Raw genomic sequence first — 12400 nt, forward strand, 5'->3', positions numbered from 1 at the left:
GGTAAGGTAAATAATTATGGTGTAATAAATATTAGGTTGAAATACGGGTAGTTAACTAGATCAGGACTAATAGTGTGATGTAGTACAGAGGGAATAAATAAACGAAATAATTAAGAGAGTATTCTGATATCTTTAAAATGGATTAAATAGTGGCAAAAAAAAAATTAATGAAAAAAAAAAAATTAATGAATAAATTATGACAAATAAAATGATTTTAGTTTGGTAATCAATATGATGTGAATGTAAACTAAGTTAGTGTAGTGGCACCAGCACCATCTTAGGAACTGTGAAATTCTTGATGCTAATAGTATTTAAGTAGTGTTTAAGCATGCAAGGTATAATCCGTTACAAGTATAGATGGAATGTAATTATGGAATAGATTAGTAGAGTATGGGCATGGTTGGATATCGAGAACTTAGCAAGTTAATGGCAGTTTGAGCAAATATTGCCTCCTCAAGTTATGTAATTTGTAGTCGGTTGGTATTACGGACTGAATTGGTATATACAACTAGAAATCTTGGTTGCTGGATTCTAAACACCTGGTATAAACAGATACAAACCGGTAAAGTTATAAAAGTTTAAGTTGAGAAAATGTGTAAACATTAAACACCCTTAGTATAAAGTAAGAAGAATATTATGGGATATAAGATTTGCGTTTAGGAAATTAGAATTAATTGCCTCAAATGGCATACCTCTTTCATTGTAAGATTACTGTTTTCGTCAGTATGGGTTCATTAAATAATTGGGGATAAAAGTTCAAGGAAGAACGTAAAGAAGGTCTTGGAGAACTTGGGATAGAAGATATGGATTAAGTGGAAAGTCTAATAGATTAAATTAGTCAAAGAGAAATTGTTATAGAATGGGTGATTTGAAGTGAAATTTTTCTTTTTAAGATCATTAGAGAAGGTTTCCATGGAAACAAAAGCGTGATGATTGGAGGTAGAAAGACAAGTAGAATATCGTACCTCTCTTCGCTTCGTTTATAGCATTACTCTTTTATATGTGAAGTATTTCTTATTGTAAAGTTGTGATCATCTATGTCTCTATTACTATTACCCTCTATTAGGTTTCAATTCGAGGACGAATTGTCTTAAGGGGGGGAGATTGTAATACCCCGAATTTTTATTTTCGAAACTTTTGAATTTAATTTAAATCAAAAATCGAAAATTTTCACATGTGGGCTACAAATAGAAACACAGTCTCAAATCAAGCCCAATTCTGTGATATTGGGCCCAAGCCCAAAATGTATTATCGAAACTTTTGATTTAAGAACATTTTAAAATATTCGAGAAATAATATGGAACTTTGGCTACTAATTTATTATAAGAATATAGATACATATAAATTAATCATCCTAAAAATCAAATATGATTACTATTATTATGGACCTGAACTAAACAATCAAAATAAATCGAACCGGATCCGAAAATTAATTTAATATGTCGAAAACCACACGAATAATCTAAAAACCGAGTGAAAAACTCGAAAACCAAAGAAAATGAGACCAAATTACTAAGTCAGACCAAACCAGTTCGAATCAAACCGGAATGGTCTAGAAGGCACAGATTTTTTTTTTTTTTTTTTTTCTTTTTCTTTTTCTTTCTTTCTTTTTCTTTTCTTTTCTCCTCCTTTTTCTTCTCCAGCGCGCGACAGCTCTCCCCCTCTCCTTCCCGTTAGCACCGACCACAGACTCCCCTCCCCTTTCTGTTCCGTTCACCAGCCAACGCCACTGCCTCCTACCGCCGCCGCTGCACCCCCACGTCCCTGTCTCTCTGTCTCTCTCTCTCTCTCTCTCTCTCTCTCTCTGACTTCGTCTTCACAGCACAGAAACTATTGGAACGAGTGATAGTCGAATCGCAAAAGGGTGCGATTGCTGTCCTTCCCTCCGAGCAACTCCGGCAACTATTACCGACAAGGTAGGCCGATTATCGCTCTCTAATTCTTCTGTAAATAGTTTCTTTAGTTAATTTGTGTAATAATGGGAGATATCTTAATCATTGCTAAGTTACGTTGAAATAGGATTTTTGTCAATTGGTTTAGAAATAGTTATTGCTTGATGAAATTGATAGCGTGGTTGAACTCCTCTCTGAATTTGGATTAATCCAACTATAATTTTGCATTGTTTAGAGGATGGTATCAATTTCGGCCATCGCTGATGGCGGCTGTACTGCTTGCCGGTGGTGGTTCTGGTGACCGAAATTCCTAGAAGACAGAATGTTTTATTTTTGTGTAGATTTTATGTCTATAATTAGTTTTTTTATTTGATGTCGATTGGTACCAAAGCTGTGAACTGACCCTGACTTGATAAATAGGTTACTAAGTTAAAAATGTAAGTTATAAAGGTGTTGTATAATCTCAGAATTATTTCATTATCTAGAAAAGTTATAACACTACATAAATTGTTGGTTATCTAATAAGGCATCTAGTTAGTCGGCAAATATACTTTACCCTTATAAGTATAGAATTTCAAATAATGTTTAGTTACTTAAATGATGTGCTCTTATATATACGTAGGGTGATATGATTGTGTAATGATTGATGTTAATGAAGTCGACTTGAAGTTTGGTGTAATGGCAGCAGCCATATTGTTCATTTTAATGCGTTTAATGATGATGAGATTAGAAACGGTATATTAAAATGAATTCCTTGTTTATTAATGAATTTGCTAGACTGTGGGCTATGAGTTTGATTAGAAATTCAGTATTGATATTGATATATGAATTGTAACTAATAATTATATATGTTAATTGCCGGAATTTTAAGAAGTATAACTAGAAGAAAATTATAATTTACGGTATAAGTAATTATGATATTATGGAAATTTAAAATGAATTAGAGATAGGATTAACAAGTGCCTATGCATGTATGACGGGTGACTAATAAATGATGGTTATGGTGGACGGGATTGTTTGATGTGAATTGCCCGATGGATGGGCTGTGTGTTGACATGCGGAAAAATATAAAATTTGGGTAGTACTGATTATAGAGGAAATGCTGTCGAATTTTTCAATTGGAAGTACGATTAAAATGATTATTGTTATTAATATTATATTATCAATCGTATTATTATTATTATTAATATTATTCGTATTATTATAAAATATTACTTAACAAATACCTAAACGTTTTATTTAAAAGTGATACATTAGAATAGATAAATAAATAAGGAAACCCAATATATATCTACAAATATATGTATAATTTAATTAATAAGTGAATTAAAGAACTGATAACCAAAACTAATGAACGAATATTTAATATAATCTTTCGAATTAAAATTCTTATTTAGAATTTTATTGTTTATTTTAAAGGTCTATAAAATTCCGAAATGCGAGGAAAAACGGCTGGAAGCATGTTGCTAGAAAACAGTCCCCTTAGAGGACGATAAAGAACTGTGAGTAGTGTTAGATAACTAGTATCATCCGCTTGCATTCATGCATTCACGGCTAAATGTTGGCATGCATTATTTTGTTGAATTGCCATATTATGATGTACTATCTGTTGATATTGAAAGTTGTTTGATTACTTGTGCTATGAATATACTTTGCCTTGTTTGTGTGGAATTGGGATGAAGTGGACCACCATGGGTTTGTGAGGACGGTCTGTTATATGGATCCTGAATATGATATGATATTTGACCGTCGGCCGGGAAAATGGGAGATCGGCGCCCCCGTGTGCACCTGATGATGTGGATTGTATGGAAAACCACAGGATGGCTTCTTGTTGTTGCGCACCTGATAATCTAGATTTGATTGTAGCCCGCAGGGTGGCCTCCTGTTGTGAGCACTTGATGATCTAGATTGGATGGAGACCACCGGGTTGCCTCCTGTTGGTATGGAAAAGAAAAGAGAGAATGGAAAAGCAATGAGAGGACTGGTCAGTGAGGATTAGACCAGTTGGCCGTATGGGGGATCGGCTCCCTGGTGCACATGTATGAGAGGGCGAGCCATGTGTGAGGACGGCTCGTTGGGGTTTTAGGTGGTGCCACTGACTAATTTCCACGTGATGTGATTATATGAATGTGATAATAATTGTGGTTGCTGTTGTATTGCCATTTGTGTGACACTGCATGATCATAAATTTAATCGATGAACAAATAAAAATATTTTAGCATCTGTATGATTGTGTGGGGTGAGAGGGTTATCTAACCCTACTCATTGAGTTTGGCGCTCACCCCTGCCTACCTATTTTTTTTTCCAGGTAATAGAAGAAAGAAAAATCCTATGGAGTTGAGACATAAGTATAGAAGACTGTAAACGAAAAACAAATGATGATATAAATGTACAGGTAGAGTTCCGCAATTGTATTCTAGTGGGTTGTAAATGAACTGTATTAGTGATACATAATTGAAATAAATTATTGGGCTTGTATCCACAGTTATGATTGTGGAAATGAGGGTTGCATAATATAGGCTTACTACGGGCTTTGGGGGCCTTAAGCCCACCCAGGTCCTAGTGCCGGTCCGGTCCATGGAAATGGGTCGTGACAGTGTTATATAAATATTGATATTATTTATCATTCAATTATCATAATTAATACATATTAGTAAATAATTACAATTATTATAATATTGTAACTTATCCTTCTCAATTAAAATTATATAATGTTGGTCTTAATTGTCATTCAATTATCATATTAATACGTATTAAATAATTAAAATTATTATAATATTATAACATATTTTTTAACTAAAATTATCATAATTTTGACGTTAATTATGATTTTAATATGTATTATAACTTATATTTTAAATTAATTATATTATTATATTAATATTCCATATCATTATATTCGATCATAATTATCATTTATTATTATGAATGAACATTTTATATCTAAAAGAATGATAGAGAAGATTAATGGTGAAAATATTTATTAATAGTTTTATTAACTATGAGTATTCAAATGTTTCAATATTTATTTGTCTTTGAATTATTTAGTTGTCTTTATTAGCTTTAATGATAATATATTTAATTGGTATTAATTGCTTATTGCTAGACTATAAATAGAGAGAGCTCTTTGAGATTTAGTAAGATTAATTCTATTTTATATTTTAAAAATTCTTATAAAATTTCTTCATGAAATTATATATTTTTTTTTTCTTCTAATTTCTATTACTCTATTAAATTAGGAAAAATTTAATAAATCACAAGAGAAAGCGATTTATATGAAATCATCATTAAGAATATATATATATGTTTACGATTGAATTTCTATTATCCATTTTATTTTTTTATTTTTAATATCACCTAAGAAAATTTATTAATTCAAAAATAAATTAATATCAATGATTTTTAATATATATTTCCTTTTCTTTCAATTTTATTATAGACATTAATTTTTATATAATTAGTCTAATATTTTGAATTTGAAATAAATATTCTTTAATTTAATAATTTTCAACAAAATTAACAAATATGAAATTAAAAATAATTTAAATTATAAAATTTTTCCTTATTAAATTATATATTTTAAAATATTATGGCAATATCTCTAAGTTTACAAATAAAAATATTTACAGTGCATAGTACAAGCATGTTGCTACTTGAAATATAAGAACCACAAAGTGATAGGGTCTCTAATTCAAGGACAACGGGTGAAAATAAGCCTTCAAAAGATTTTGATGTGGAAATAATCAACAATTCGTCCTATTTTTTTAAGGAATTCCAACAAAAAAATAAAAACGTAATTCAGAAGTCAACTTATGGAGAGTTCTGAAGAATACATTTATACAATCATATTAGATTCTCATCCTCTCTCTATATATTCATCTCGTATTTTTTCTCTCTAGCAAGTATAAAAATCCTTTAAAAAAAAAAAAAAATTTTCATAAATCCTCTAAACAGAAATTAATCAATTTCCCAGCACCACCTTCACAATGAAGTTCTCTTATCGACAGCAAACTTAATTCTGCTGATAAAATCATCAATTTTCATTGTTCCAAGCTCCCCGCTAAACCTAGATCTGATAGTGACGCTTTGTGTCTCAACCTCCTTGGCTCCCACAACTGCCATTAAAGGAATTTTCTGCTTCTCTGCATTTCTAATTAGCTTTGGCAAACGCTCCCCGTGGCAAACTTCAGTTCGAATATCATTACCTTTCAGTTTGTTAGTCACCTCTTTGCAGTATTCAAGCTGCATAATCACATCCAATATATGTTCATTAGATGCAATGACTAATATTCTCCACTCTCGAAGAAAATGTCCTAACATTCGATAACTATATAAATCATATGGAGCAGAATCTGAAGTTCATAACATCAGAAAAAGCCGTTACCTGTGTGTCGGTGACTGGCAAAACTCGAACTTGGATTGGAGAGAGCCACAATGGAAAATCCCCAGCATAATGTTCTATGAGGACCCCAAAAAACCGCTCTAAGGATCCAAGTACTGCTCTATGAATCATTATAGGCTGCTTCTTCTCTGTGTTCGAGTCAACATAAGTAATGTCAAACCGTTGAGGTAAATTAAAATCAACCTGCATACACATTTTAACATCGATTATTATTCAGTTGTGATAACTTCAATATTTTAGCAAATAAATGCTGAAAATTGATTTTGATACGAACATTTCCCAAATTTCAACAAATTGAAGCTCTAATGGGCACAAGCCTGTAATATTGTATCAAAAATGACTTAAGAACTTGCCTGTATAGTTGAGCACTGCCACTTCCTTCCAAGAGCATCCTCAATCTTAAGATCTATCTTTGGACCATAAAAGGCACCGCCACCTTCGTCAATTTGATAGTTCCAACCCTTATCTTCCAGAGCATCTCTAAGGGCAGATGTTGCCTTTTCCCATATATCATCACCTCCCACAAATTTCTCTGGCCTAGTTGAGAGGTTCACTTCATACTTGCTGAAGCCAAATTGCAATAATATCTCTTCTGTAAGATCTAGGACTCCTCTGATTTCATCTTTAATTTGATCTTCCAAACAAAATATGTGCGCATCATCCTGCAAATATTTGAAATTAAATGTCATTTATGTTAGTGAAAAAAAGATGGGACAGAAGAATGCATTGGGAACAAGGAAAAGGAAAAAGGAAAACATGAACTGCCATGTATCTTCCCAATGAGAATATATTTGTCCAGGATTGCAAGTATTAGTATTTAGACAATATGGCACATGCTGCTCAGAAACAAAATGGAGTCAGTTCTTCAGGGAATTCCATTTGGCAGAAATTATTATCAAGGTTATTCAACAAGTAGGTCAATAAGATAAGAGATGGTATACTACCTCTCAGAGCCTAATCAGTTATTCACGAAAAACATAAGATCATTGGAAACCAGCATGTAGATGATCCATAAACTAAAATACAATATCACACATCCATAGAGTTGGTTAGAAAGGTCTCACCGCAACAAAGTTGGCCTTATAAGTTAATGCCAATTTCTTTTTGTAGTTTCCGATTTCTGTTTTATTTTATGGTTATATATTTTCAAAACCCATATATCTAAACTGAACCTTCGAAACTAATAGCCCGAATTGTGTTGTACCTGGGTAAAACCTCTTACACGGAAAAGACCATGTAAACTTCCAGACAACTCATATCTATATACTGTTCCTAGCTCTGCAACCCGGATTGGAAAATCACGATAAGAGTTGAGCTTTCTTTTGAAAACCAAAATGTGATAAGGGCAATTCATAGGTCGAAGTTGATAATTTTCATCCTCAATCTGCATCTGATCATACATATTCTCTCTGTAGAAGTCCAGGTGACCACTTATCTTCCACAACTCGGCCTTCGCCACATGGGGAGTATATAACAAATCGTAACCATGTTTTATATGCGTTTTCTTCCATGAGTCTTCTATAATATGCCTAACAATGGCACCCTTCGGATGCCAGAAAACTAAGCCTCCACCTGCTTCATCCTGCAGCAAGAAAACTTCAAGTTGCTTACAATAAAATACTAAAAGAAAAAAGGTTGTGTTGTAGACTATCACAAGTAAAGACAATAATTTCAGAAGAGTAACAAAGCAACCTTGCCACCCACTGCCGCTAAATCACAAACCCCCCCCCCCCCCAAAGTGAAACCGGTGGCTTGCTGTTGCAACAGGTGCTAAAGCATGGGTGTTTTGTATCCATTGAGCAAAGACGGGTTGTAATTGTATAGCATTACCTGTATAGAGAAAAGATCAAGATCTTGGCCAAGGCGCCTATGGTCTCGACGTTTAGCCTCCTCTTTGAAGTGAAGATAAGCTTTTAGTTGCTGTTCATTCTCCCAAGCTGTTCCATAGATCCTCTGCAGCATTGGGTTTTTTTCATCTCCTCTCCAGTAAGCACCAGCAACAGATTCAAGCTCAACAGATTTCTTGTTTATAAGGCCAGTAGTTTCCACATGAGGTCCAGCACAAAGATCCCACCATTCTGCACCTGAAAAAGAAATCAAGAATGAGATCAAGAAAATAATAGAACAGGAGCTGCACAATTCATCTTATGGTCATAAGCAAGAACTAAACAATTAGGTTCAAAAATTTGCTTTCTAGGAAGTGCTTTCTAACATTTTTTTTCCCTTCTCCTACGAAAAAAATACTGCAACAAGGAATACACTTGGTAAATATATTTAATTTTGCTTTAAATGGAAAGTTCCTTACAAGAAATTACTTTTTGCTTTTCATAACAAGAAAACTTTTTTTTTTTGGAAGCTCATCGATCCAGTCCTTGCGCCTTCTTAATTTGTAACCAGTGGAGGAGTTAGGAAGGGAGAGGGCTTACATTACATTGTTGACAAGATCTATTGACCTCCTAATAGACCAAACAAAATAAAGCTTTTTGTTATCTAACTAAGCATTACTTTTGCATTCCAAATAGCATAAAGCAACTCCAGCAAGCAAACAAAACAGTGCCTAATCAAACCTGAAATTAATAAGCATGTGAGCACAACTATGGCAACCGCAAATTGGAACAGCGAGTATGAACTATGCAGATATGAGAGCAATTCCAGTATAGATAAACTGAAAAAAACTAAAAACTATACAAACCAGAATGGGTAATAATAACTACAGAAATGCCCTAATTAAGCCTAAAAAAATATAAAATAGTGTCTAATTCGATTAATAATTTAATACAAAAATTGAATCTGAGTAATCTACAACATTGATAAAAGAGATTGTGGATGCAAGAGAGTGAAGGAAAGAAAAGAAAAAAAAAGAAGATATCACATTGTGTGAAAATTAATTCCACAAAATTTTCCAGAATTCATTTGGAATTTCATGTTGGGATGTTTGGTCTCTTTTCACTCCCATTAACTCAATTTATTCAACATAAGAAAACCAAATCAATCATTTATGAATGAGTTTCTACCAAAATAGAAGGTAAAGAGTGAAAAAATATCACATAATAATAAGTCTTACCAATATGGTAGATAGTGATAGGATCTTCTTTTATGCTTTCCAAAATCTCCATCTTGTAAGGCTCATTAATAGCCATTATTCTTCTCTTAGCTTCATCTCTAGAAACTTCTTCTCTTACAAGGGGTAAATTTCGACCAATAATGCGATCCTACAGATGATGTAAGAAATAAATTCTGTACCCTGAAATCATAAGCCAGTGAAATTTTTTTCCCAATCTCATTTCTTTCGCAATGTTAGAAATCCAGTAAAACAACTTGTAGTCATGTATAGACAGCAAACTCACCATTTCCTTCTTAATCTTCTTGAGGTCTTTATCAGTCAAAGGCTCCATATCAAAATCGTAATAAAATCCATTATCTATCCACGGCCCAATTGTCACTTTTGCTTCAGGATACAGCTTTTGAACAGCCATAGCCATAACATGTGCACACTAGAAACATACAACACCAACTATTAAAGAAATGTATCCAAATCAATTAACATGAGTACCTCTGGATTGAATAGGTGATTGCACAGTGAAGTCCCATATTATCCCAATTCAAACTCAACTCCTCTCTTCTTCATACAATAAAATTAAAGATAACATATACATATACAAAAAGAAAAAGACACAGAACCAACTATTAAAAAAACGCATCCAAAAAAATTCCTAATTACTTGTAGACTAGAATAAGTAATTGCATTAACAAAATTCAAATTCGATTCGTTTACTTCATCATACAATAGAAACTCCATTTTCCCAGAAACCAGACACAGGATACAACTTAGATAATACATATATAAGAAAAAGAAATACAATTTACCGTGTGGCGAATCCTTAAGAGTTTCTCAGATGATTCATTAGTAGGAAGCACAATTTTCTCGGTTTCCTCTCTCTGGGTTTCTTCAACGACATCGTTTCGAGCCGCAGTCGCTGACTCAGTAGCAACTGCAGTAGACATAGAAAGGCCATTTCTCTTCCTATAAAGAGAACCAAAAGTCCTAGTTTGGGTTTCGGGTTGCAGCTTAGATATGGAAACGGAACGTTTTGCGGGACAATGAAAAGGCAATGGGGGATTTAAGAGGGTAAGTGAACTGGGTTTACAGGGGGAAAGAGAAGAGAGTAGAGAAGGATATGTGGCCATTTCCTCTATACCTTAAACGTGGGATTAGGCTTTGGTTCTCCCTTTTTTCCTTCGTATGGTGGAGGATTTCGCAAGTCCACTGGGTAGTGGATAGGATCCGTGGACTCCAGTATTGGGTGTGTATCTGATATGGGCTTTACTTGGCTTATTTTTTCACCCCCGGTTGCTCACTCAGGGATCATCACTTGGTCCCACGTTCCAAAATTTTTTAACACCGACTAAACTTTAATGTTTGCAACACAAATGTAACTATAGAAAATTTTCAACTAAAAATCACCGGAAATGTGACATGCATTACATATAGCATATGACGTGAAAAAAACCAAAAAAACAACAATTAAGCCAATTCAGCTGCTTGGGTGAATTCCACATAGACGCAAATCTCTCAATCTCTCTCTCCCCCATGAGAACACCTCATCACGACCTCCTTCAACACCACCATAATTACATTAATAAGTAATTGATCTAAACAAACTAAAATAAAAAGAATGAAAGTGATTTTCACAGGCATAATTTGAAATTCATTAAAAAAAACTTAAAATTTTAGGTAAAATATTGGATAAAAATACTTGATTTTTGAAACGAAACGGAACAGATTGATTTAAATCAAAGGGATAAGACACACCCAAAAATTTTAAAAAATTCAAGATAATTTTCAAGAATAAATCAGGATTTCCATACTTTCATGCACACCTTACGAATCATCCACATCCACACCCACAATTGCTAGAAGTTTTACTTTGTTGAATATGAATTTTCAAATTTCAAATGTAAAAAGTGGAAGTACTAACATAGATTTCTAAAATCTGTAAAAGGTTTATACTCTTAAAAGTTAAGCTGAAAAATCAGGAAACGTTCATTCAGATTTGACAACACAGCACTAAATTCTTCTTATTATACTTGCACCCTTTACAATCTCCTTGAGCAAAAGAAAATTGGGAATGTAAATAAAGCTTCAAAACATGATTGAATCCCACCAATCCTATAATTACTGAATGTTTGGGACAAATGATTATAAGAAATTAAATTCCACCTTGAATCTCCAATCATCAAAATTACTTCATCATTCAAAAATTTTATTGGCTAAACAAACTTTTGATATCCAATATGGATAGAATAGGCTTTATTCCACAATTTCTTCCTGCAAAATCCTTCATCAACCACATATCAAAACACTTGAAAGAACTAAAATTACAAACACAAAGCCAACCACCAAGTTCTTGCATTCTTATATGATTAATGTCGTTCTCGTGCCCGCCAAAGCAAGGAGGTGATGACACCGCACTGAATTTCTCGCAATCGAAATCGAAAAGAATTATAAGATCAAACTTATCATTATAAGCACAAACCCAGTTAAGTTTTTCTTTCAAATAGGTAGGAAATAGAAACAAATGAGGTATTTTAGGAGCAATTTCTATACTTCTCCAATATCCTTTTCCAAGAACATATATGTGTGCTGATCTCACATATGATTGCAATCCCAGTCCAAAACTACATCGTTAAAGACATGCAACATAAATAATCAACAAAAAGCTAAATAGCTACATAAAACTTACAGTAAAATCTACACCCAATTCAATCAAGAACAATCAAATACCCAGATGGAAAAACACACGAACAAGACGCAAAAAATGTTTTTGCTTCGCAGTGGTAGAGAGATGGGGAGAGAACAGTCAAAGTCGAATGTTGGAAGTGTACAGAAGCTGAAGTTTTATTGGGACTAAATTGACAGAAATATCCTTTGCCGCTTGCATCGAAAGTGAGAATGAAAATCAGAAAACAAAAAAGAAAAAAAGCAAAGAATTGTAGTTATTTTCAGTCTCTTGTTCCATAAAATCTTTCCCATTTTGATGTCACGAACCCAAGCTCAGTATCATTCTAAACTATGTGTGAGATCTTTTTTGTGCACCAGTCTGAG

At 33.3% G+C, this 12400-nt stretch overlaps 1 protein-coding gene and 1 long non-coding RNA gene across 2 annotated transcripts; one reads left to right on the forward strand and one right to left on the reverse strand.

The window, feature by feature from the left end:
• Positions 1-1603: 1603 nt before the first annotated feature.
• LOC149497427 (uncharacterized) lies at positions 1604-4369 on the forward strand. The gene is made up of 3 exons (XR_016319921.1): positions 1604-1916; positions 2128-3394; positions 4201-4369. It is a non-coding gene; the product is annotated as an uncharacterized LOC149497427 (long non-coding RNA).
• Positions 4370-5678: 1309 nt separating this feature from the next.
• Positions 5679-10583, reverse strand: EMB2761 (threonyl-tRNA synthetase, putative / threonine-tRNA ligase). Its single transcript, XM_012225312.4, has 8 exons — positions 10162-10583; positions 9642-9788; positions 9359-9506; positions 8125-8378; positions 7499-7876; positions 6648-6956; positions 6277-6477; positions 5679-6134 (listed from the first exon to the last, which is right to left on the reverse strand). Exons 1-8 carry the CDS (start codon positions 10480-10482, stop codon positions 5874-5876), a joined length of 2019 nt encoding a protein of 672 aa, XP_012080702.1. The 5' UTR covers positions 10483-10583; the 3' UTR covers positions 5679-5873.
• Between the last annotated feature and the right edge of the window lie 1817 nt (positions 10584-12400).

The sequence above is a fragment of the Jatropha curcas genome, chromosome 3 (genome assembly GCF_041381405.1).
Source record: "Jatropha curcas cultivar XTBG-Jc1 chromosome 3, XTBG_Jcur_1.0, whole genome shotgun sequence".
Taxonomy (NCBI): domain Eukaryota; kingdom Viridiplantae; phylum Streptophyta; class Magnoliopsida; order Malpighiales; family Euphorbiaceae; genus Jatropha; species Jatropha curcas.